A 25,245-nucleotide genomic window follows, 5' to 3' on the forward strand; every position below is an offset into this window, starting at 1 on the left:
GCCACCCCACAGCCTCCCCTAGTCTCTGTGCCCCCCAAGTCCTGGCGCCATTGCAGCAGCCCCAGGAATCCCATCCCTGCACTCCCACTTGAGCTGTTGCGTGGGGTGAAAGGTGTCCTTTTGAGGTGCCCCCCCCTCTAGCGTGGCAGTTTGTCACCCCCAGAAAACCCATGCTCAGCCTGGCTCGGGGCCAGCCCCATGGTGCTGAGGGGGGGGCATCCCTGACGGGGGCCATTGAGTTCATTCTGGAGGGGGGCTGTCCAGGCTCACAGCAGGTAGGGGACATCCCAGGGGTGCTCAGATCCCCCAGGTTGGGGGTGGGGGGGGGACAAGTGTTGGGACAGGGGCAGGTTTGCCCCAGGGTGGCAGAGGTGGACTGGGGGGGGGGGGGGGGCAGGGTGCAGGGCTGGGCTCCAGGCACAGTGCGGGGGTGGGGAACCGGGGCCGGGCTGGGCAGCTTGGCCCCCACCCGGGGCGGCCCACCCCGCCGCACCATAAAAGCGGCGGCAGGCGGTGCTCGGCGGCAGGAGAGCTGCTGGCGGCCGGCGGCAGCCAGCGCCGCGTCCCCTCGCTGCTCCCCGTCCCGCACCGCTGCCTGTCCCGCACCGTCACCCCCTGCCAGGGTGAGTGCCGGGGGTGGCTCGGGGCCGGGGAGGGGGGGAGGGTCTGGGCATACTGAGTGTGATGTGACGGGGGTGGGGGGGGGCGGGGAGCAAGCCCACTAGTGCTGTGAGTGGGGATGCAGGGGAGAGGTGGGGTGGTGGGGGACAGGGCTGTGTGCAGGATGGGGAGGAGGCCCTGGTGTCCCGCACAGGGCTCAGGAGGAGGATAAGGGCGGGGGGGGGGTGTGTGTCTGTGGGGCTCCCCCACCCATGGCCCGAAGCAAGGGGCAGGCATGAAGCAATAGGGGCAGGGAAGTTTTTGTGGGGCTGCCCCTGACTGCTGGCAGGCAGGGCTGAGTGTGGGGCAGTGGGTTCCTGGGGGGGTCGGCTGTGCCAGGGCTGGGTGCCTCTGGCGAGGGGCAGGTGAGTGCGGGGCTGGGGCTGAGCCCCAGGGTGGTGGATGCCGCAAGCTGTGCGTGGCAGGGACCAGCCCCTGCATCCCCCGCAGCGGAGGGACAGGGATGTCACCACTATGCGAGGGGCCGTGACATCCCTCCACTATCGCCCAGCTCATGGGCCATGGGGGGGGCTGCAGCAGCACCCTCCACCCTGCTGTGGTCCCCAAGGGCTCAGTGTCGGGCTGTCCCCAGGCATCCCACTCCCAGAGCCACAATGGCGATGCCGGCTGATGTGAGCCCCATCCTGGTCCCGCTGGTGCTGCTGCTGTGCCGGGTGGCCCCCAGCAGGCAAGACCCATCCCCGGTGCAGCTGCGGCTGGCAGGGCCACGGGGTCCATCCGGGGAGGGCCGGCTGGAGGTGCTGTACCAGGGGCGCTGGGGCACTGTCTGCGATGATGGCTTCGACTTCCACGCGGCCACCGTCACCTGCCGGCAGCTGGGCTACACCGCGGCCATCACCTGGACCCATAGTGCCACCTACGGCCAAGGGGAAGGTAGGGGGCAGGTGGGGAAGGAGGGGGGGCACAGGGTCCTGGTGAGGGCATCATGCTTAGCCCTGGCTGGGGCAGCCTGCCCGGGGGGCTGTGGGTGCAGGCAGCCTGCGGGGGGCACTGGGTGGAGCCCATGGTGCTGGGGAGGGAGATGGGAACCCCCAGCCCTGCATGTGTCCCCTCAGGCCCCATCTGGCTGGACAATGTGCGGTGTGGGGGCAGCGAGGGCTCCCTGGCAGAGTGCGTCCACAATGGCTGGGGCACCAGCGACTGCCACCATGGCGAGGACGCCGGCGTGGTGTGCTCGGGAGAGCGCTTGCCTGCCGCCTCCCCCCAGGCCACCATCTCTAGTAACCTGGTGAGTGCCCAGCAGGATGCATGCAGGGGCTCGGCAGGTCCCTTTGACCCTTCCCCATGTCCCCATCCTTCACGCCCTGCCCTCGATGCTGGAGCCCCCATGTCCACCCCTGTGCCCACTGTGGCAGGTGCCGGGGCTGAGCCTGGAGGAGGTGCGGCTCAAGCCCATCCTTGCGCGAGCCAAGCTGAGCGTGCCGGTGACGGAGGGTGCCGTGGAGGTGAAGCACAATGGGCGCTGGAGGCAGGTGTGCGATGCCGGCTGGACCAGGAACAATAGCCGTGTGGTCTGCGGGATGCTGGGCTTCCCCCAGGAGAAGCACGTCAACACCAGCTTCTACCGGTAGGGATGCGGGAGAGCAATGTTGCAGCCATGGGGCATGTGGGGCAGGGTGCCTGGCTGGGACATGCCATGGGGGAAAGAGACTGGGGGCTGTCAGGGAAGGGATGCACACGTGGGTGGGTGTGTGGGGTGCTGGTATGGCCTGGCCAAGCCGGGGTCCCCTTCTTGGGACCTCGAAGAGGGACAGAGCTGGGCTGGGCAGCAGGCAGGGGAATGTGGGGACGGTGATCAGCCATGGCTGGCAAAGCATGAGTGGAAGGAGAGGAGAGGCAAGTGGCCCTTGGCCCCTCCGCCCCCGCCTCGGTCTGGGGCTATAAATACAACCTGTAATGAGCCCCTGCCGATGCCAGGAATCTCGCAGTCCCGCTGGGACACACGGCACAGTCGGGCTTGGCACGGTAATTGCCAGTGGGGAGAGAACCTGTCCTCACCCTGCCATGCCGTGGGAGGACCCCATGGCTCCAGCTCCTGCCACAGGGTGCTGGGGAGGGAAGGGATAGTGGGATGGGGGGGTCTGAAGCCCCACAGGGTCATCATGGCCCCCCCTGACCTCCCGGCTCTGTGCACCCACAGGAAGCTCTGGAACATGAAGCTGAAGGACCCCAAATCCAGGTAGGGTTCAGTCCTGGGCAGGGACACCCCGTGTGGACACCCAGAGCGGGTGTTGGGTGGGGGACAGTCTCCAGCACCCGAGCTGATGCCTGTTCCTGCTCCTCTACCTCGGCAGCTTGAAGACCCTCAGCCAGAAGAACAGCTTCTGGGTCCACAGGGTGCAATGCCGGGGCACAGAGCCCCACCTGGCCCGCTGCCCCACACAGGTGGCCCCACCAGCCCCCCGCCAGTATGCCTGCCCCCATGGCATGCACGCCATTGTCAGCTGCCTCCCCGGCCCTGCCTTCCAGAAGGGCACCAGCAAGGGCAGGAGCAAGACCTCCCCAGGAAAGGTGAGTCCCAGCATGACCCCATGCCCCATCCTGCTGATGGAGGGTCCTGGAGCCGTGGTGGCCCTGCCCTGGGGCCGCTGACTGGCTGCTCCCCCTGCCCAGGTGCTCCCGGTGCGGCTGCGAGCGGGCACCCATATCGGCGAAGGCCGGGTGGAGGTGCTGCGCCACGGGCAGTGGGGCACTGTGTGTGACAAGCAGTGGGACCTGGCCGCAGCCAGCGTGGTGTGCCGGCAGCTGGGCTTCGGGACGGCGAAGCAAGCCCTGGTGGGAGCCCAGATGGGTCAAGGTGAGGTGGACGGCATGGCAGGAACTCAGGGCACTGCTGCGCTTGGAGGGGCACGGGTGGGTAAAGCCCTTGCATGTCCAGGAAGCTCCAGCCTGCACTGGGATGGGGCTCCCCTGGCTGCTTCTGCCACAGGCAGCCCCATGCCTGTAGGGAACCCCTGGACCAGGGGAAGGAGGGTGGGGGGCGTCCCCTGCTCCAGGACAGGCACAAAGCGTGGAGCGCTGACCCTCTCTCTGCTTCAGGTCTGGGGCCCATCCACATGAGCGAGGTGCGGTGCACCGGCCACGAGCGGTCCCTGGCCGAGTGTCGCTTCCAGAACGCCGAGCAGAGCGGGTGCCGACACGAGGCCGACGCCGCCGTCCGCTGCCACATGCCCCACATGGACTTCCAGAGCCAGGTGATCCCCTGCCTCCTCCCCAGAGCCTGTGGAGCCCCAGCCCCATTGCACGGCCCCTGCCCCCCAAGCTCTGTGCCCGGTGTGGATGCTCAGAGCATCCCCGTGGGGATGGGGGGGACACAGAGCAGCACGCTGCTGGGGGTCTGCAGGATGAGCTGTTGGCAAAAGTGGTCTTGCAGGTAGGAAAGGAGAAAGAGGAGGGTGGGGAAGATGTTCAGCTGGATGCATGGGGCTGCCTGCCCCATGGGAGGGATGGGGATCTGCCCCACGCTCTGTCTCAGCCCCTCTTTGCCCACAGGTGCGGCTGGCCGGGGGCCGCAGCCCCGAGGAGGGTGTCGTGGAAGTGCTGGTGCCAGTGCAGGGGCGGCTGCAGTGGGGCGCGGTGTGCGGAGCACAGTGGGGGCTGAACGAGGCCATGGTGGTCTGCAGGCAGCTGGGGCTGGGTTTTGCCAGCCATGCCCTCCAGGTGAGCGGGGTCCCAACCCGGGACCTGGGCTGAGAGGGGTCCTACGGGATGTGCGATGTGGGCATGGGGTGGCTGGGGGCTCTGGGATGGGATGGGACAGCCTGGGGGGACAAGCCCTGGTGGCAGCGCTGGGGCGGGGGAGCTGGCAGGGGAGGCGAGGTGGGTCCTGGCAGGGGGTGCCAGGGCTGGTCCCAGCGCTGTGCTCCTCCTTTGCCCAGGAGACGTGGTACTGGGCAGGCAGCCCCGATGCCACCCGGGTGGTGATGAGCGGGGTGCGCTGCGCTGGCACCGAGCTGGCCCTCCAGCAGTGCCAGCGTCACGGCCCCGTCCACTGCCCCAGCGGCGGGGGACGCTTCTCGGCAGGGGTCACCTGCACTGCCCGTGAGTACCGGGAGCCCACGGGGTACCGCCGGGAGGGGGCACCCCCTTCTCCTGGGTGCTCCACAGAGAGCGGGGATGGGGGGGGGGAGCTATGTGGGGTGGGGACCACATGCTCCATCCCTACTAATCCCCTCCATGCCAGACGCCCCGGACCTGGTGATGAATGCCCAGCTGGTGCAGGAGACAGCCTACCTGGAGGACCGGCCACTGGGGTTGCTGTACTGTGCCCATGAGGAGCGCTGCCTCTCCCGCTCTGCTGACCACATGCAGTGGCCTTATGGCCACCGCCGCCTCCTCCGCTTCTCCTCCCAGATCCACAACCTGGGCAGAGCTGATTTCCGACCCAGGATGGGGCGCCACGCCTGGACCTGGCACCAGTGCCACCGGTGAGTGGCCCGTGGGCAGGAGCTGGCAGGGGGGCTGCCCCCTCCCTGGGCCAGGCAGGGCATGGTGGCACCCATCCCGTAGAGGCTGGCCCGCCGCGGGGTAATTAGCAGCGTCGGCGCTGGCACTGTCATTATGGCTTTATTTGGCTTCAAGGCTGTAATTTGCTCCGAGCCTCTGGGTGCTGCCCGCTCCTGGCTGGGCTGGCCGCACACTCTCCAGCTGGGCACCGGCCCCACGCTCAGTCCCTGTCCCCACAGGCACTTCCACAGCATCGAGGTCTTCACCCACTATGACCTGCTGACGCTCAACGGCTCCAAGGTGGCCGAAGGGCACAAGGCCAGCTTTTGCCTGGAGGACACCAACTGCCCCGAGGGTAGGTGGCAGCCGCAGAGCTGCCAGCGACACCCCCCGTTCCTGGTTTCCAAGGTGGGGGCTCTGCCCGTGCCCTCCCTCACCTCCCCTCCCTCCCGCAGGGCTGCAGCGACGCTTTGCCTGTGCCAACTTTGGGGAGCAGGGGGTGAGCGTGGGGTGCTGGGACACCTACCGCCATGACATCGACTGCCAGTGGATCGACATCACTGATGTGCCACCGGGCAGCTACACCTTCCAGGTACCGGGATGGAGGGGCCGGGGTGGGGCCAGTGAGCCACCGGAGCTCAGGGCTGGGGGCCGCCCTCCATGGGTACCACCAGCACCCCTCACCCTGCACATCGGGGTGCTGCTCCGCACCCCACGGTGCGTGCCACGGCCCTGCCTGGGCAAGGCACAGCAGCGGTGCCCCCAGCCCTGCCCCTCGCCCTCCCCAGGTGGTCGTCAACCCCAAACACGAGGTGGCCGAGTCAGACTTCTCCAACAACGTGATGCGGTGCCAGTGCAAGTATGATGGGCAACGCATCTGGATGCATGGCTGCCACACAAGTATGGAGGGACTGGAGCGGAGGGAGCACAGCAAGGAGGGTGGGGGCAAGTGGTGGGGCAAGGGGTGCCACAGCTCCTGTGTCCTCCCCCCCACCTACTCCATTGCTCTCCCCAGGCGATGCCTACGGTGCCGACGTGGTGAGTGACCTGGAGCGACGGGAACGCCTGGCCAACAACCTTGTGTGACCCGGCCCCTGGCATCGGCACGCTCCCGGCAGCGCCACAGGGCAGCCTGGCTACCGCACACCGGTCCCTGCGCCTGGGCAGCACCCGACTGAGCTCAGGGACTCCAATACTTTTGTATTTATTGATGCTGCCGCAGAGGGTGGTGACGAGCGCCGGGGCTGGCGGGGAGCGCCCGGTGCCCCCCAGCCCCACGCGGCCAGCAGGACCTGCGAGAAGGGCCCGGGTACCACAGCAGCCCCCACCTCCACGGCTCCGGTGCCCCCCCAGGATGACTACCTCAGCCTGCCTGGCCCCCCCCCCCCCAGCCCCAGCAGGCTCAGGACAGGCCCCCCCCCCCCCAGCCACTGCCACTCGTGCACCAGTCCTGACCTCAATAAAGGTGCTGTGCTATGAGAGAGGGCTGCCGTGCTATGGGACAGGGGGTACCCCATTATCAACCCCACCATCCCCTGCACTTTTCCCCGCTAGGGCCACAAAGCCGGTCCCCAGCCAGGACCAGCTCTGGTATAGTCAATGTCCCCCTGTCCAGGCAGTGTCCCCACCCTGCCACTGGCTGGTTGCCTATGGCTGGTGCCAAGGGGCTCCAGCTTGCCACCAGCAGTCCCCACTGGCCAGAGCACCCTGACCCTGACCTGGCAGACCCCATATGCGCAAAGGGACTGGGCCAGCTCTGTAGCAGTGCGGGCCAGCAGCCAGCCCACCAGCCGCCGTGGCTGCAGCCACCATGCCGGGCTTTCCCCAGGCTGCCCTGGCAACTTCCCAGCCCCGGGAGCAGGGATGGGGCTGCTCTGCCCCTCGAAGCCCTTGCTCCTGGGCACAGGGTGGGGACACAGGGGACACCGTGCCCTTGCTCTCTGCGTTACTTTCCACCTGTGGTTTCTGGCACATTTTTTTTTTAAAGGAAATAAATGGGAATATTTGCCACTGACCCACACTCTGCGCTGCCCAGCCCTTTGCCAGACAGCTACCAGGCAGTGCTGCCCCTCTCCTTGCACACCCCTGACCGTCCCCACCTTACTGGGAGACACTGGGGTGGGGGGGCTACCAGCACGCACCTTGGCCCTGCACAGCCGGGACAGGCTGGGTTGTACCCACCCGTGACAGTCCCCACACGTGCAGGAGCTGCCGGGGATGGCGGTGATGCGCTGGGGTGGCCCGAGGCCAGGGGCCATGGTGAGGCGCGTGCCGGCAGAGGCTCGCTCCGCCGTGGTCGGGGTTCAAGGGATGCCGGATGGCGGGGAAGATGCTTTCCGCATGAGAGCAGCTTCATACCCTGAAATTTCCACTGGCCAAGCCGTGTGTGGCTGGGAGCGGTGGCTGAGATGGCTCCTGGCTGGCAGCGCCGCCAGCACAGGGTCGTGACCAGCTGCGTCGCCGCCAAGCTGGGGGACAGCCAGGGGACACGGGGCAGCCACACGAGCCCTTCAGCACAGGCTGGGGCGAGGCAGCCATGACTGAAAACACACAAACCGCTGGCAGGGGTGGCGGAAAACCATCGTCCCCGTCCCCACCTGCCACAAAGGGCATGGAAATCCCGTAAATCACTGCCCCAGGAGTCTGGGGGGCGGGGGGGGTGCTATGGGCAGGAGTGCTGGGGCACGCAGGGCTGGTTTTTGGGTGCAGAGCGGAGGAGGCAAAGACAGGTCCCAGCCACCTGCCCGTGCCCCCACGCTGGGGCAGGGCAGGAAGCCCCCAGCCCACTGGGGCCGGCAGCGCAGCCACATCACAGCCCGGAGCGGGGCCGGGGAGGTGGCCCTGCCTGTGCACCAACAAGGGCCCCGCTGTTCGGGGCCGCAGCTGCTGCGCGGAAGTAAACAGGGTCCCTGCCAGCACATTCCTGCCCGCCGCCCTGCCCCAGCCCCGCTGCCTGCGCCCCCCACCCACCCGCCGGGGACACCCACCACCTGGGAGAGGGTGGACATCCCCACAGCGGTGGGGGCCATGTGCGGCAGTCCCCCCTCCCCAGCATGCACACCCTTCCCTGGCATGCAGAGCTGCAGCCCAGCCAGGAAAATAAAATAAATGGTATTTATTAGCAAAATAAAGGACAGAAACTCTTGCTTGCAAGGCCCTGCCAGGTGGCCAGGGCCGCCCTGCACAGCCCCACGTGCTCCTTGATGAGCTCCCGGTGTCCCACCGGCTGCTCCAGCTGCAGCAGGCAGCACCGGGGGTCCTGCCCAGGGTAGTATGGGCAGCGCTGCCTGATGGCGACGGCATCCGCATGGCACCAACGAGCCTGCACGCACCCTGCTCAGCCCTTCAGATGGAGCAGCTTGGGAGGCGGTGCAGGATTCATCCCCGCTCCGAGATGCAGGGTGTCCTGCCTGCCCGCAGAGAGGGGCCTGGGCACCCCAGGGGGTGGTTTTCCAGCAGGGATAAGGTGCAGCCTCCCGACTCAGTCCCGGCCCTCCCAGGCATCCTCCCGCTGCTTGTTCTCCAGGCGTTTCCTCTCTGTGGAGACAACAGGAGGGTCAACCCCACGCCCTCATCACCCCACAGCCACCCACTTCCCCATGAATGTGGCCGGAGCCCACCCCGGCACATCTCCCTCCCACCCAACACCGCGTGAGAAGGTCGTCCACTGAGAAAGTCCCATGCCGTAGCCCCCCCCAACTCGCCCCCAGGGCATCCAAATCTCACCCCGGGCTTCTTGCAGCTTCCTCCGCTCAGCATCTCGCTGGGCTGGCGTCTGGTTGCTGCGTACTCCCAGGGCGCCGATCACCAGCCGCCTGGCCAGGGCAGCTGATGTTTCGGGGCGCTCCTTGGCCGGCTGCAGGTAGTCTGGGTGAGCCGAGATGGGGGACATCAGTAGGGGCATCCCGGGACGGATGGGGCAGCCGGCACGGCTCCGCAGCGCTTAAGCGCTGCGGAGCCGTGCCGGCTGCCCCATCCCTCCCCAATTATCGGGATGAGGATGCTGTAGCAGAAGCACCACGGCACAAGCTGGCATGGGGCAGCATCACTCACCAGCGTATGCCCTGGCTTTGGCTTTAGAGGCACGGGTGCCCTGAGAGAGCGGGCGAGTCTTCACCATGAGGTGCTTGGTGCTGAGGGCATCGCGTGCTGCAGGGAGAGAGCAGCGGTGTCCGCGTGTGGGGCCAGTCCCGTGCCCAGGATCCGGCTGCGGGAGAGGCAGGGATGCCTCCCCTCTGCCCATCCCCAGCTGAACTGGGAGCGGTACCTGTTATGGGGCTGGAGAAGATGCCCAGAGCGTGCGTATCGTCCACCCACTTAATATCAAAGCCTTTTTTCCTGCCAGAGAGAGGGAAGCTCAGCAAGGCATCGGCACCGGGCAGGCAGGGGTCTGGAGCAGAGCCCAGGCAGGAGACCCCAGCACCGGCAATGGGGCATTGCCGGCAGACTCACTGATAGCTGCAGAAGACGCGCAGCAGGTCCTCGGTGCGGAAATCCGAAGGGAAATCATAGATCTCAATGACGTGGGGCAGCTCGTCATCGCTGAGGTCCGGTGCAGCAGGCTCAGCCCCGTAGTAGTCAAATTGGGGTGACTGACGGCTCTCACGCCGCTTCTCACCCCCCAAGAGCTGCAGGGGTGGGAGAGATACGGCATTGAGCAACCCATGCCCGCCCGTCCCACGCCAGCTCCCGATCCATGGCAAGCACTCCCCGGGAAGTGGTCCGGCCCCCGCACCCTGCTCCAGCACTGCAGATGGATTCATGGCATTGAGATATTAGGAGTTATCGACCGGGGCTCTCATGCCATGCACTTGCTTTTCCCATTACCAGCATCCCTTCGCTTGACGCGCTTTGTGGTCCCGATGGGGATGCGGTGGGAATGGCACTGGTGAGACAGCACGTGTACCCCCAAGCACAGCCCTCTTTCCACACTGACATGTTACCCAAAATACATTTCAGGAACAGCAAGGAGCAGGAAAGCAAGGCCAAGAGGAAAAACTAATGTCTTCCCACCACGCGGGAGCACCTGGCTCGGCGTGTCCTGGCTGCAGCGCACGCACCGGCGCAGCCCGTCGGCATCCCAGACACCAAGATGGAAAAACCAGAGCTCCCCCAAGGAGCAAGTTCTGGCGGTTAATCACCTGCATGGCTAAAAATTTATGCCTTATTTCTCATTTGAATTTGTCTGGCTTCCCTTTCCAGCCGGCGGTTCTTGTTCTGCATCTCCGCTGGATTAAAGAGCCCTTGGTCCCCGGTCCCCTCCCCGTGACAGCACTTACGCTAATCAAGTCCTTTCTCAATCTTCTTCTTGATCAGCTAAACGGGTTGTGTGCGTTTAGTATCTCACAGCGGGACACTTTCCCCAGCCCTAAAAGATGACGGCTGTAGCGCTTTTCTACCCCTCCCATTTTTCAACCTTCACTGTAAAACACGGGCGTCATCCTCCCACTGCCACGACACGGGGGTGGCAGCCGCCCCCTGCTCCCCTCTTTCCCACAGCACCCAGTGGCCACCGCGTGCCGCACCTCTGCTTTCCAAACCGCGCCGAGGGGACCCACAGCCCCGCTCAGGCTGTGACACCGTGCCAGGTACAGCCCGAAGCCACCGTCGGCTCCCCTTTCCCCCCCTCCCCGGAGCGTGGGGCTGGCGAGGTGCCGGGGAGCAGGTACATAACTCAGCCGGGTTCCCAGCCCGGTCCCCCAAGCGATCGTAGCGGAGCACGCTACGGCTGGAAGGTTAGAGTCCATAAATCCCAGCCAGCTCAGTCAATAAAAAGTGCTCATTCCGACAATTTTATGGGGAAGATGGATTCACGGCAGGTGAGGGGGTGCTGCCAGGGCGGCTGGATGCCGGCGGAGGGGAGAGCTGAGTTATGGAGCTCCCGGGACAGGCTAGCGCTGCCGGCAGAGCCGCCTGCCCTGCCACCATCACCCATTCACCGAGCGCAGCCCGTGCGGGGCAGCACACTCACCCAGCACCCCCTGCCCGCTTGGGGGACGGGAAGGAGCTGTCCCCGGGCAGGATGAAGCCCTGCGGTGCCGCTCCAGGGAGCAGAGCACTCGGGTAGTGCCAGGCGCCGGGAAGATGATTAGAGCGCGGGAGCACCGAGTGCCGGAGCGGTCCTTGACCTTCACAAATCACCCGGTGTGGTGGGGCGGCAAGGACAGGAGCCGTCTGGCAGCCGGGCTCAGCCACGCGGCAGGCATGGCCCAACAGGTCCCCCCCACGCTGCCAGCCTGGGCATGCAGGGTGCTCGCAGCCCCCCAGCCACGGGGCAGGGCAGGGAGCAGGCACCCGGCACCGGGAAGTGTCTGACAGACGGACAGACGGACAACAGAGGCAGGACGCTGCAGGAAATGAAGCCTGTCCATCACGCCTCGCTGCTCCCTAATGACGCATCCTGGCCGGAGCACGTTAGAAGGGTCCGTGGCTGCTCGCTTACGCTCCTGCTCGCTCGCCGAGAGCGCACCTCCAGAGCTGGAGGGGAGGCGTGCACCGACACGCACGCACCGTGGCCCCCGGCATGCTGTGCCGGCTGATGGAGAGTCCACCGAGCCTGCAAGGAAACGGTCGCAGTGCTTAATTACCCTCTGCGTTCAAACTGATTTCTGCTCTGAATTTGTCTGGTTTCAGCTTCCAGCCAATGGATCTCGCTATGGTGTTTTTTCCTGCTAGATTAAAGAGCCGTCCCCTATCAGAAATCTCTCCTCCACACGGAACGTCATAAATCTTGCTCTCTGCCGGCTATCCGCAGTGCATAAGGATTCGGTTACGAGGAAGAACGCTACTAATTTTCTTGTCCTTTTTGTTAATTAACAGCAGCTCCATCTCCCCGAGAGCCTGCACCCTCCCTGAGCAGCCACATCCCCATCTGCCTGCCGAGAGCTCAAAGGGCTTGGGAAGCACCAGGCTCAGCATGGCAATCTGCAGGGGGCGGGCGTGAAGATGGGAACTTTTAATTGATAAATCCCTTTTCCAGGTTCTTATTTACCCATTCTGGGGGAGCTGCCTGGAAAGCTCAAACTTTGCTCGGAGCGTGTGCACAGGGGAGCTAACGCGGGTGCTCCAGAGCTGCTCAGAGCAGCACAACCTCACCCACAGCATCCTACAGCTGCACCGTAACAGGGGCCCTCCCTTAACCTGCCTCCCCGGTGGGGCCAGGCAGCTGTTCCGCTGTGCCTGAGGACGAAGCCATGTCTCCCATGCCAGCCCACGGAAAACCAGTGCCAGTGTCACGTGCTGCCATCGGAGCACCGTCCCCCCTCACCACAACCTCCCGGCTGGAGGGTGGGGGACTGCAGCTGCGGGGAACACAGCCAGGCAAGGATGGGGGTACCCAAACCTCTTCCACATCTCCCTCCCAGCAGCCCCGGAGGCGAGCCCTGCGTCCCCCACATGCTGTCCCAGCCCCACACCAGGCTCGGCAAGGACACACCAGCCCGAGCACGGCCCCATGGATGAGGTGGGTACCAGCGCTCCTCGGTAACGATGCTCTGGAGTTAATCTCATCCCTTCCCAGAAGCTGTTAGCGGGCACCATCCGGCACTTCACACCCTGCTTCCAGCCCAGGGTGGACGGACGCTGGCTGTAACATTATTAGCGCTGTTTGTTACTTTGGGCACATTAATGTCATTTGGAAAATTACCGGTTTGATACTACTGATTTAAAATGCAATAAGGGACATCCAGCCTCGCTGCAGATGCCGAGCTTTCCTCACAAACGGCAGGAAAACGGCGTGGGTCCCAGCGCTAAGCAGCTAATTGTAGTAAATTCAGCCGCACGCGTGCAGGAGGGGATGGTAATGAGCCACAGCTGATTAAGAAGCCATAGTTTCGAGGAAACTTCCCGTTGCTATTTCAATGGGAGCCCATACGTCTCAGCCCATTTCTTTATCACCAGCCCCGGCTTCACAAGGGTACAGTTGCAGGTTACGCTGCTCGAGCAGGTTTTAGCAATGTACTATAGAGGGAAGATCTCCCCGAGCCTCCACCGTCACCGTGGGATGGGATGGGAACCAGCCTTGGGGGGGAAGGTGGAGGTCCCAGGTGTTTTGGCACCACAGCAGGATGGCTGTGTGCCCCCCTGGGTGCAGCCCACCCCGCCATGCACCCACCCCGGCGGACACAGGGACAGCCAACCCCCATGGGCCCCTGTCCCTGCATCCCACCAGGCAGCAGCCACCGTCCCGGCAAATCCCGGCTCGCAGGACGTACCTCCTCCAGCAGGCGTGGGTCCAGGCAGTCCCCATCGTCGTTGAACAGCGCGTCCCAGCTCTCCTCGGCGCCGGGGCTGGCCTGGCTGGGGGTCCCGGCACTGGCCTGCTCTGCCTTTGGGGAACCGCTGCGGAGACCTCCCTCTTCCTCCTCATCCTCCTGGCCGCACTGGTGCTGCTGCGATGAGCCCACGTCCTCCTCTACCCCCACCGGCTCCCCGGCCCAGGCCGCTGGCGAGAGCCCCTCCACGCCATGGCACAGCAGCTCCAGGGGCACTGGGGGCTCGCATCTCTCTGGGGGTGCGCCCTCCCATGAACCACTTCCCAGCTTCTCATCAGCACCCAGAGGGCCGCTCTCAGCCCCAGCGCTGCCATCTGTGCAGGCAGAGGTGCTGCCCACTCCCTCCGCTGCAGGCACCAGGTCGCCCTCCCCACCAGGATGCCCGGCACCGGCACTGCTCTCCTCCATGCCCGGCAAGAGCTGGGACAGGCTGACGATGCCCTGCCCTGGGGGACTCTCCCCTGGGAGCACCAGTGCATCGCCCGCGCCACCCCTTGAGCACCCGGCTTTGCAGCTGGCTCCTCCTGGTGCATCCAAGGTGCTCTCCCTGGCAAGCTCAGCCATGGCTCCCCACCTCTCCTCCTCCGGCACCCCAGTGGCACAGCTCTTGCTCTGCTCTGCCAGGAGAGACCCTTCATGCTCCCTCTCCTTCTCCTGGGCTTTCGGACCCACAACCTCCCATGCCAGCGGGGGCACAGTGTCCCGGTTGCCCAGCCCTGCCGGCTGCTGGACACCCTCTCCTGGGTGCTGGGAGAGGTCCCCGGCTGGATCCGGGGTGCTGTCCCCCAAATGCTCCGACACACCGCTCGGCCCTGTCCGACATGCCAGCAGTGGGCTATCAGGGGGCGCTGGGCCAGCAGGGTCCTGCGCAGGCTCGAGGGTAGCCTCCGTGGCCCCAGGCTGGGCACTTGGTGGGGATGGAGGGTCAGGCTTGGTCCTCATCATCTGGCTGCCGCGGTTGAGCTTCCTGAGTCCTTCATCATGGGATGTTTTGTCCTGCCCATCACAGGGCTGGGCAACAGACAGATCCGGGCACGGCTCCCGCACGCTGGGTGATGCCCCTGGGTGCTCCAGCATGGTGGAACAGCTGCCTCCCAGACTCCGACAGCGCCTGGCAGAGGCTGCCCGCAGCTCCTTCGGGCCGGCATCCACCTTGATTTCCCTTCTCACCGCTCTGCCCGCCTGTGTCCTGGCATGGGGGCTTTGCCTCTGCCCCTCACCACTGCCCCAGCAAGTGTCCTGCACCAGGCGGTGGTTCTCGGGCTCCTGGCGGTGCCCGGCCAGCGTGTCACCTGCTGCTTGCGCCGCTCTCTCCCGCCGTGCTTTGGGCACGTAGAGGGCCATGTCGGGCTTCCTGCGGCGCGTCCGGCCGCCCTCTGCCTCCTGCTGCATGGTGCCACCGCTGCCTGCCAAGGAGAGACAGTGTCACCGCCCTGCCCGTGTCCCAGCGGCCCCACAGCCGGACATGCGGTGGGTCGGGGTCCCAGCCTGGCACCCACCCTCGCTCCCACAGCAGCCGGCACGCAACGATGGATAGCAGAGCCCCAACACCACCCCTGCGGTGGCAGCTCTGCAGATGGGCTTTGGCACCCGGAGCACCCCGCAGACCTACAGCCTTCGGTGGGGTGTAGCGGGCTTGGGGGAAGCAGGGAAACCCTGCCAGCATCACTGAGGTGCCTGCCCGGCTCCAGCAGCTGCTGCCTGGGACCCCCTCAGCCCCAGGGACCAGTGGCCGTGGCCGAAGCAGGACACACAGCCCTTGTGGCATTCATGCATCAAAAACCGCGCAGAAGCCTGCAGCAGCTGCAGAACACCAGAAACCAAACGCCAGCCTGGGGACACCCCGGTGCGGGACCATGGCTGCCACCCCGGCACACCATAGCCCCGCTCACCTGCCGCCCCGTCCTGGCAGAGATTTATTTTTCATCATCTTTGGCAGCAGCAGGCACGCCGCGAGCTGCCAGGCCCCCCTTACCCCTATAAATATGCATCAGGCAGGGTTTATGGAGACGGATGGCGTGGGGGGCTGCGCTGCGGTCGAGGGGAAGGCAGAGCGGGGCCGGGCCGGGGCCCCGTGATTAATCACTGCCCACTCCGTTTAGGGGGATTCATCACGGGCCGCTGTCAGGTAAATCACTGGAAAAACACCTCTTCAGTAATTAATGTGAAGTGACGGATGGACAGCCCCCGGGCCCATTAATCTGGACCATCAGCGCCGACCGAGATTATGAATGTCAGGATGCATAAACTGCCGGCGGATCAATAGGGCCAGGAACCCATCCAAGGCTCTCATTTCCGAGGCACCTCCGGTACATTAGCCTCCCCTCCACGCAGCCCCTGACCGAGGCGCGAACGTTCCTCGCCGACAGCCGGCGGCGGTGCCGGGAAGGCGAAGGGAGGCCAACCGCCGGCTGGAAAGCGGCCGGGGGCTGCCCGTGCCGCACGGCATCGTCATCCCCTCCTCCCAATGTACGGATGGATAGACGGATGGCTGCCTCCGCGTGATGGATGGGGGTGTCTCACGGCTCTCTGGAAACCACCGGCAAGCCCAGGCAGGGCAGCGCTTGCCGGCATCACCGCGGCGCCCCGTGCCTGCGCCTCGTGCCACGGAGGTGGGCGGCCGCGCTCCTGCCCACCTCCGTGGCACGAGGCGCAGGCACGGGGCGCCGCGGTGATGCCAGGCACCGTCCCGGGGCTGCCCCAACCATTTTTCTGTCTCCACAGCCCTTGTCGTTTTTTTTTTTTCCCCCCTCTTTGATACACTAATTTTGCTGGCAGAACGATCCCCTTTATCTTTATCGACCGGGAAAAAGCAACGTATCCTACAAAGCCTCCAAGGTCTGGATTAGTCATTTTTCAACACCGAGGCGTTATGCGTTTTCTCACCGAGCGGCAGCCCGGGTGCTGGAGGGGAGGGGGACACTGGGAGCAACTAGACAGAGCTTCCAGCTACACCAAAGCACGTTCTCCTAAAGGACTTTTCCCAGTCAAGCCATCACCAAATGCCTCGGGGGGGATCATTGATCCCTCCAGGTTCTGCTTCCCATGGAATCCCTCCCGACCCCCTTGGATGGGGGGATCACTGATCCCTCCAGGCTCTGCTTCCCATGGACTTCCAGCACAGGGAGAAGGCAGGAGCACCAAGCCATCACCAAATGCCTTGGGCGGGGGGTATCACTGATCCCTCCAGGCTCTGCTTCCAGCACTGGGAGCAGCCAGGGGCACCAAGCCATCACCGAATGCCTTGAGGGGGATTGGACTAGGTGATCTCCAGAGGTCTCTTCCAACCCCTACCATTCTGTGATTCTGTGATCCCTCCAGGCTCTGCTTCCCATGGATTTCCAGCATGGGGAGCAGCCAGGAGCACCAAGCCACCACCGAATGCCTTGCGGGGGAGGGGGTCACTGATCCCTCCAGGCTCTGCTTCCCATGGATTTCCAGCACAGGGAGAAGGCGGGAGCACCAAGCCGTCACCGAGTGCCTTGGGGGGGATCACTAATCCCTCCAGGCTCTGCTTCCTGAGGATATCCAGCACGGGAAGCAGCCAGGAGCAGCACCACCCCACGCGCATCCCGAGTCACCTCCAAGAAGAGCCTTTGCACGCAGGATTTATGGGCTCCTCGAAAGCTTGCCATTCACCTTGCCTCACCCTCCAAAGCAGATGGTGCAGCATTAGCCATACGGCTGGTGCTGGGAGCATCCTCTCCCCACACAGACCTGCCTCTGTCTGCTGCACGCTGCCAGGGAAGAGCCTCTTCCCGCAGCCCAGGGAGAATCACAGCAAGGTGGTGGCTGCCCCAGGGATGCTGCAGCACTTTTTATTCTTCCCCCCAGGGCAGCACAGCTCCTGCCCCCAGCCTATTACACACTTCATCGGTGCCATGGCCACGCGTCGGCACCGACCGATTTCATGCTCCGGGAGGCAGAGCAACGGCCCTGGCTTCGGGTCTCATTCACACTACGCTGGGCAGGGCAAGCCTGCCGCTACCAGCCTCCGGGACCAAGCTCCCTGCTCACCCCGCAAAGCCAGGTGGAGACGGGCAGCGCATCCCCAAAAGGGCCCATGCTGCCCCAGGTACTGCCCCGCTTTTTGGAGCCGGGCGGCAAAACAGCTTGGCATCGCGGCACCAAGCAGATAAAGGCAGCCCTGGACCAGGCATGCCATGGCACCACGGTAAAAGTGGTGGTGGGAGCACTGCCCAGCTGCCTGGCACATAATGCCCGCTGGCCCGGCACAACACAGCCTGGCGTGGCCAGGGGGATGCCGGAGCATCATCCAGGAGGTGGCCAGAGCTCCCCGCAGGCACAGGCTCCCCTCGCGCCGTCCCCAGGAGCACACTGCTCATGGGGAGCTTGTGCTCATGGCACAAGTTTGTGAGGTCTCAGAGCAGCCGCCCAGGTGACGTGCCAGCCTGCTTTTCCCCTCTATGCTGCGTTTGCAGCACAGACGGGCAGCGTTTTCTCCCTCTCCTCTTTGGGGAAGGACCCCGCAAACAACAGTGAGACAGGGCTGACCACATGGCAAACACGCTGCGCAGCACATCACCAAATTCCTCCATCACCTGCATCCCTGCCCGGCAGGTGAGGACACCTACAGCACGACTCCCATAGCAAAGCCGCAGCTCCCACCACCTTCTCCCACTGCAAGCAGAGATGCCAGCCACGGCACTGTGAAGGGAGCCCGGGAACGGGCAGGGATGCCAGGCTGCGGGGCTCACACGGAGCGTGCCAGTTCCCGGAAAAGTTTCGGTGCCACCCAGCGCCCTCCCAGCAGGCTGCCGCATTTCCTGGCAGGGAGCTGTATTTTTAGCCTTCGAGGTTTCTAATTCCACTCAATCCATACTCCCGTCGATAGAGCAGATAACCTTAAAGCCTTGACAGTGAACGGGGACAGCAGCACCGGGGGACCGGGAACCCTGGGGGACTGTGCGCAGCCTCGGCACGCAGCTCGTGAGCCCGCAATGTCAGTCTTTACAGCCTGACGCAGATTGGGCTCTTTGAAGAAGGGGGAAAAAAATAAATACAATAACAAGACTAATAAAAAGGCAGATACAAGGAGATTCTAAACAGCCCCGCTGGGGAACCCGGCTCATCCCATGCCAGGCATGCACCACGGCACGCTCGCTGACTGCACAACGCCAGCGCCTGGCAGCCCGGGCAAGGATTGTCAGAGGTTTTGGCTACCTTGCACCTCTCCTGCTGGGAGCAGAGCTCCATCCCAGCCCGCCCGGCTCACGCAGCGGGCGACGGGGCCAGGGCAGGACATGGATACCTGGCAGGGAGAGGCAGAGCGAAGGCAAGAACATGGAGCCGCCAGCACAAGGCAAAGCAAAGCCCTTCAAGGAGCACAGAGCTGCATCCCATCCGATGCCTGCCAGCAGCTCCACGGGCTTTAAGACATCCCTGTCTCCTTCTGCCGACAGAAAGATGTTCTCCAGCAGCCGGAGCAAACACTGGCTATGTGAGGAGGCGGTGAAGACATCAAAGGGGCTGAGAAAAGAGAGAGATTTCAATCATGCCTTTCACTTGCGATGCTCTTAGGAGATACCTGGAACAAGAGAAGAGGAACATTTCAGACAGGAGGGGGATCTGTAAGTCGATAGTGTCCCTTCGCTGCTGCAGAGGGGAAAAGGGACAACAAACCAGCAGGAGTTAACAGCTGGAGGGCTAAGGGGAATACAAAGGACTTCACAAATATATCCAGGCAGAATCAGCACAAAAGTGAAAAGGTCTATTAATAAATGAGGAGGGTGAGAAAATTAATGATGGCTCAAAAATAAAGATGACTCGAAAGGGCGAAATTACTGTTTTTAACCAGAAAAATGCAAATGAGGCGAAGGCCTCGCACAAACAGCTGCAGGGAAAGCAAAAACAGCATCTCCACATAGACACAGTCACCTGGCCAGTGTGGCCGGTGCCCAGACAAACCGATTAACCCGCCGACACACACGCGGTGCCGGAACGAAACCAGGGCCCTGGTGCCGGGCAGAGTAAACCAGGCGCTGATTTTCTGCACGAGAAAGGACAATAAAACCCGAGCCACCTCCAGGATAAACCCTGTGCCCATCCCTAGCGCAGAACCTCACGGCCAGAGGAAGGAGCCTGCACACCCACCACTGGATGAAGGACGCTGGCTTGCCCAGTGGGAGTTATTTTGGAAGAATTGCTAGGAAAAGCTTATGGATAAGCCAAGCGAGAAGCAATTTAGCTGAACTTTTCTGCTTTTACAGATGGTTTTACACCATCTCACAAACTTTCACTTGAATAGTGAATTGCAATTATCTTTGTAGATGATACCGAGCAGAGAGGTGTTGCAAACACTGGCAAAAGCAGATAAATCATTCAAAGGCTCCGCAAAATGTAGGCAGGAAACAAAACGAGACCCAGCCTGGGAAAACAAAGGGAACATAACCCAAAGCAGCTACTCAGTGGGCAGGAGCAGCCTGGAAAGCAAGGCACAGAGCCCGATGGTGTGCTCAGGAAGACTGGAAAGCAGGTGGCCAGGGTGACCACCCCAAAACATGCAAGGGGCAGAAGCTGGTCACTGGCACCATGCCACAGGCCAGCCCCGGGCTGTGACAGCCCCACGGTGGGCAGCACGCAGAGCCCCATGGGCAGCGTGAAGGATGGAGGGGACACCGAGGGCAGGCAGGCAGCCGTGAAAAACAGCGTACAGCGCCTGGGAGCACTGGGCATGTGTTTTATGAGCCATGGGAGCCCAGCACACCAAGCGCCCGGGGATGCCATATAACTCCCCTGCCCTCGAGGGCTGTCACCGTCGGCATCGCCCCGGTGACATGATTCAGTAAGTTGGGGAGAGTTACGGGGTCTGCAATGTGCCGCGCTACCTGGGAGCTCCAGGGGCTACTTGCCAGCGGGGTGGGTGACAGGGCAGGGACAAGGGGTAGGCGACAGGGCAAGGACAGTGGGGTGGGGGACAGGAATGGGACACGGAGTAGAGGACAGGGCTGGGACAGCAGGGTGAGGGTCAGGGATGGGACACGGGGTAAGGGTCAGGGCTTGGAAAGCAAGGTGGGAGGCATGGATGGGACATGGGGGATGGGACACGGGGTACAGGACAGGGTTGGGACAGCTGGGTGGGGGACAGGGCTGGAAAAGCAGGGTGAGGGTCAGGGCTGGGATATGGAGTGGGGGACAGGCCAAGGACATGGGGTGGGGGTCGGCTCTGGGACAGCAGGGTGGGGGACAGGGCTGGGAAAGCAAGGTGGGAGGCATGGATGGGACATGGGGTACGGGACAGGGCAGGGACAGGGGGTGGGGGGTCAGGGCTGGGACAGCGAGTCGGGTGACAGGGCTGGGGGGCATGGATGGCGCGTGGGGTAGGGGACAGGGCTGGGTCATGGGGTAGGGGACAGGGATGTGACATGAGGTAGAGGGCAGGGCAGGGCCATGGGGTGGGGGAGAGCGGGGCAGGGGACAGGGCGTGCAGCCGGGGGACCGGGCAGGGAGCACACCCCGGACTGCCGTGCCCCCGCCCCGAGCGCCCCGCCGTACCGGGCCGGGGCCGTGCCGCCTGCCGAGCCCCCGCCGTTACCAGTGGCCGCGCCGGGTCCCCCGCCGCTCCGCGCCGCCGCCGCCGCTTCCGCCGCGCCGGGCCCGCCCCATCCCGCCCCGCCGCGGGGAGCGCCGGGACCTGTAGTGCGGCACCGGCACCCGCCCCGCGCCCCGGGCGGACGCTCCCCCCGCGCCGGCACCCCCGTGGGTACATGGGCCGCCGTTCCGCTCCCCCCCCCCTCCCCACCTCCTCCTCGGTCCTCGGCGCATCCCCGGAGCAGGGACCGCGACGGGCAGCTCCGGTGCCACCGCGGCCCTTCCGCCCCCAGGCACCACCCGGCAGCTCCGTGGCCATGGCGGGGATGGGCGCAGGAGGGAGAGCGACCCCCGTTCCCGGGTGCCCCCACCGGAGGCTGCGTGGGGTTCCCCGTTACCGTTTAATGTCACACGCAGCGGTGCTCGCTGCCGCCGTGCTGGCAGGGCCGGGGCAGATTCCCCCCCACACGCCTACATCCGCTCCCGGCTGCACCGGGGGGAATTACCGGGGGCTGAGGCACCCCCGGGCCACATCCCGCCCTCCCGCCGCAGCGCTGCGGGCTGGCCGCCGTGCCGGCTGCCCAGACACCCAGGCGGGGAGGAAGGTGTCTGCGCCGGGCAGCTTTGCTCCGCTTCCTTCCTGGGGTTTGGCGAGGAGCAGCCCGCCTGCACCCGCCAGATAACGCACGGGGCCCCGGTGCTCGCCGGCAGCGTGGGGAGAATGCCCGGGACAGGCGCATCCACCGGCTGGTGCCGCAAAGCGCTGCCGAGCTGGGGTCTGTGCCTTCGGGGAAGGATGGGGCACCCCGGGGAACAGGGATGGATCGTCCCACGGGCGGGGGGCTGGCAGGGGAGAGGGGGCTGCCCTTGGGGTGCCGGCAGGCGTGGGGCTTGCTGCCACTGCCGGCCGAGGGCGGAATGGGGCTGTGGCGCGGCTGGCTGGGGCACGGGGCTGGGAAGGCTTTGGGCAGGCTGGTGCAGCCATGCTGGTTTGTCTGGCTGATGGACAGGGGGGGTTCTCTGCCAGTGCCCCCCTCCCAGGATCGGCTTCCTAACGAGCTGAAGCTCTTCGATGCGATTCCCAAGCAATTGCTTCCCAGGCGGCCCCCACGGTGTGGGTGAGGGAGGAGTGATACCCCGCAGTGTGCACACCGCTTGTGTGTGGTGGGACAAGGGGCTGGTCCCCGGGCAGCCTGGTGGCTTCTGCAGCTCCCCAGAGGCTGTGCAGCTCCTGAGAGACTGGGACCAGTCACCTGCCACCCTGGCAAGGTGTCACTGAGGCATTGCATGAGGCATCAGTGCATGGGGCTGTGCCAAGCATCTTATCCCTCCTCAGGTGCAGCTACGGGGCTGGGACTGCTGATGCCTGAGGTCTGGGATGCCCTAAAGTACTTGGACCTTCCTGACTGCGCAGTGTGGGTCCCCGTACAGCCACAGGGTCCCAGCACAGCAGATACATTAGCCTCAGAGACCTGGTTCTTCTGTGCTGAGTGGTGGACGCAAGCAATAAAGTGTTTCACCTTTGATTTCCCTTTATTTGGGTGCAGGTGTGAACAAGGCAGGACCCTGGGAATGAAGCTGTGCTCCATCGCCACAGCCCTGCGGGATCACTCCTGAGACCAGGAAGGGAGGGTTGGGTAGGACAACCCTTGGGCAAGACCGCCACAGATGGGTAGGGTCATCCTGCCCCAGCCACATGGCCCCAAGCAGGACAAGAAAGGCTCACACCAGCCAGGGCCACCCAGCACCCCCTGGGGACCAGCCCCTGCCCCAACTCACCATGGTACACACGGGACCATGGTCCCTCTTGCAGGTAATCGATGGCAGCAGATCCTGATCGCTTTCATTATTATTATTTTCTTATGCATGTGCGCACAGGAGATTTATCGCCAGCTACGGAGGCAAAATCAATTATTCATGTTATAAATTAGAAAATGATTTATGTTTGTGGGAGGCCAAGCAGCGTGGAGCCCCTGGCCGCGTGGGAGCTGGGTTTGTCTGGGAATGGCACCAGACACCCCCTGCCAGCACTTCCCTGGCCTCTCCATCCCTGGCGCTCCCTCGGTGTCCCACCCAGGGGTGCCCCCATCCCATCACAGCCCCAGGGTGACCCAGGGACAGTGGCTGGCAGGGAGGACACAGCCTTTCCCACTCTATCAACCCAGGTGCCCGCAGACAGAGCCCAAGGAAGGCTGGGGACTGCGGTGGCCTGGTCACCCTGGCCGGTAGGGCAGGATGATGCTCCACAGCAGTTTCCACGGCAGCAGCAGTGCGGTCCGAGCACTGCGAGGTGTGGGCTGCAGAAGGACCCCCTCGCTGGCCCCCACTGGAGACAACCTCACGTGTCCCCTCCAGCCCCTGCAGCTGTGTCTGTGCTGCTGCCTCCCACAAGGGACACCGTGGTACCCTCCAGACTACCATCCACAGGGACAGGGACCCATTGCGCCGCTGACACCCCCATGCTCCCCAGGAAAGAGGGGTGGTGTAAAGGCACCCCGCTTGCACCACCCCCTGAGGCCAAGTACCCCAGAGTGGGGCTGCAGGGCTTTGCTTGGCCATGGCCCACCTTCTCCTGGGTTGGGTGGGTCTCAGGGGTCCTGGGAGCCTTCCCAGGAGTGGAGATCCCATTCCCCCAAGGGCTGACTGATGTTCTGTGCAGAGCAAGGTGGCACTGAGCTCCCACCACTCCCAGTGCTGGGGCAGGGGCTTGGCTGGTGCTGCCAGGTCTGTCCCCAGCCCAGCCATGCCCCAGGCGCTCAGCCCAGCGTTGGTGGGAGCTGCAGCACCCCATGGCTCTGCATCGGGGGGCCCAGCTCCCCAGTCCTGGCTGCCTCGGCATCCTAAAACCCACTGCCCACATCACGCAGCCAGCAGGAGCGGGTGCCGGGAGCCAGCCGGCCGCTCTCTGCTGATAGCCGGGGCTGCTCTTGCTTCTGAAGAGTCTCGATTTAAAACTGCCGTGCCTGTGCCTCCCCGGGGACAGCGGAGCGGGCCGGGAGTGCTGCCTGGCTCTCCTTGTCTGTTCATCTGCAGCTGCGTCAGCCGGGGCCGCGGGGAGGCACAGGCTGAAAGGAGCAGCGCGGGAGAGAAAGGAGCTGTCAGCGGCCCCAGATCTGGGTCTGATGGCAGGCGCGCCATGCATCCAGCTCCCACTCGCGCGGCATCCTGTGCTGGGCTGAGCCCTGGCCCTCGGGATGGGAAGGAGAGACAGCAGCGGGCAACCTCGTCTCTGCTCTGGCTCCCCAAGCAGCCTTTTCTCCCCCAGCCCTGGAGCATCCTCCCAGCCTGTCACCCCCTGTGACTCCCACAGCTCTTGGGAAGCTGAGAACTTCCTGGCTCAACACACACATGGGGTGTCAGAGCAGGTAGGGGCTTTGGCTGCCCCCCAACTCCCTGCCAGGCTGTGAGCAGGAGGGACACCCAGAGCCAGCCATGATCCGGGGATGGGGAGCTGCCTTGTCAGGGGGTATCAGGGCTGCTGCAGCCACGCCAGCCCCCAGCCAGCCCTGGGAACCCTCTGGGACCATACTCGGGGTGCAGAGGAGTCCCCACTTGCTTTGCTTCTGCTTTCAAGTAGCCAAACACCCCAAGGAGCTCAGAGACCTGCCGGTGGGGCCCAGGACCCACTGAGCTTTGTGCTGAAGCACCGGGAAATTAAGGAGTGATGTTCTGGGGCCGAGCATCTCCTCAGGCACCTCGCTGTGCCCCAGTCCCGGGGAGCCCAGCACTGGCCCGTGCTCGTGTGAGCATCCCTCTGATTTATTGCTGCAGAGCAAATGCTTACAGAGTGCATTTGGCAGAGAAAAGCTCTGGGGAGGTGCAACGGGCACGCAGGGGCAAGGAGGGAATCGCCCAGAAGCTGGAGCGTGCCGGGGACACCCAGAGCAGCCACAGCCCAGCCGGGGGACACGCTCAGCCTGTGGGGAGGGGACTGCGGAGAGCTCGGAGCTGGGGTGGATTAGATCTGCTTTGCATTATTGCACCAAACACCTGGGGACTCGGTGGCTCGTGACAGCGCTGTATAATGTAAGGAAGCAGCCCGTGGTACGGGCAAGGCGCCGATGCTATCGGCAGCTCGCAGGCAGGGAGGCAATGGGGCCCTGCCCCTGGGAATGTGGTCTGGCTGTGGAGGGGGGAGCCAGGGTCTCTTGCTCCCTGTTTTCCGGCACATCTACAATGAACAGGCACAGAAGGCAGCGCTTGTGCTGCAGGAATCAATACCGCTCCAGGAGCGACCTGGGTGCTCCTCCCTGCGCTCCCCCGGGAGCCTGCTCCCGAACGCCTCTCCCTGAGC

At 64.4% G+C, this 25,245-nt stretch overlaps 2 protein-coding genes across 3 annotated transcripts; one reads left to right on the forward strand and one right to left on the reverse strand.

The window, feature by feature from the left end:
• The first annotated feature begins 1,101 nt into the window (after nt 1–1,101).
• Nucleotides 1,102–6,213, forward strand: LOXL4 (lysyl oxidase like 4). Of its 2 annotated transcripts, none has more exons than XM_054206119.1 (14): nt 1,102–1,554; nt 1,737–1,915; nt 2,037–2,248; nt 2,822–2,860; nt 2,976–3,192; nt 3,295–3,478; nt 3,721–3,875; nt 4,174–4,341; nt 4,560–4,722; nt 4,865–5,108; nt 5,367–5,482; nt 5,583–5,719; nt 5,916–6,027; nt 6,143–6,213. In XM_054206119.1, the coding sequence occupies exons 1-14, from the start codon at nt 1,182–1,184 to the stop codon at nt 6,211–6,213; spliced, it is 2,370 nt and encodes a 789-aa protein (XP_054062094.1). In that variant the 5' UTR covers nt 1,102–1,181. The 2 variants fall into 2 exon arrangements, with proteins under 2 accessions (XP_054062094.1, XP_054062093.1); XM_054206118.1 differs by having other exon boundaries at nt 1,275–1,554; nt 1,737–1,876; nt 2,004–2,248.
• Nucleotides 6,214–8,227: 2,014 nt separating this feature from the next.
• On the reverse strand, nt 8,228–21,432 carry R3HCC1L (R3H domain and coiled-coil containing 1 like). Its single transcript, XM_054206748.1, has 8 exons — nt 21,350–21,432; nt 18,673–18,890; nt 13,341–14,806; nt 9,580–9,755; nt 9,395–9,465; nt 9,181–9,276; nt 8,854–8,994; nt 8,228–8,664 (listed from the first exon to the last, which is right to left on the reverse strand). The coding sequence occupies exons 2-8, from the start codon at nt 18,704–18,706 to the stop codon at nt 8,609–8,611; spliced, it is 2,040 nt and encodes a 679-aa protein (XP_054062723.1). The 5' UTR covers nt 18,707–18,890; nt 21,350–21,432; the 3' UTR covers nt 8,228–8,608.
• Between the last annotated feature and the right edge of the window lie 3,813 nt (nt 21,433–25,245).

This window comes from Rissa tridactyla, chromosome 6 (genome assembly GCF_028500815.1).
Source record: "Rissa tridactyla isolate bRisTri1 chromosome 6, bRisTri1.patW.cur.20221130, whole genome shotgun sequence".
NCBI lineage: Eukaryota > Metazoa > Chordata > Aves > Charadriiformes > Laridae > Rissa > Rissa tridactyla.

Bases quoted from the DNA above. Each gene is read 5' to 3' on its own strand.
- LOXL4 (XM_054206119.1), top strand. From the start codon at position 1,182: ATGGGGGGGGCTGCAGCAGCACCCTCCACCCTGCTGTGGTCCCCAAGG. The intron at 3,193-3,294 runs GTGAGTCCCAGC...CCCCCTGCCCAG, and splicing joins GCAAGACCTCCCCAGGAAAG to GTGCTCCCGGTGCGGCTGCG. The intron at 4,342-4,559 runs GTGAGCGGGGTC...TCCTTTGCCCAG, and splicing joins TTGCCAGCCATGCCCTCCAG to GAGACGTGGTACTGGGCAGG.
- R3HCC1L (XM_054206748.1), bottom strand. From the start codon at position 18,706: ATGTTCTTGCCTTCGCTCTGCCTCTCCCTGCCAG. The intron at 14,807-18,672 runs GTATCCATGTCC...TCTCCTTGGCAG, and splicing joins GCTCTGCCTCTCCCTGCCAG to GCAGCGGTGGCACCATGCAG. The intron at 8,995-9,180 runs GTGAGTGATGCT...CGGCTCACCCAG, and splicing joins CAAAGCCAGGGCATACGCTG to ACTACCTGCAGCCGGCCAAG.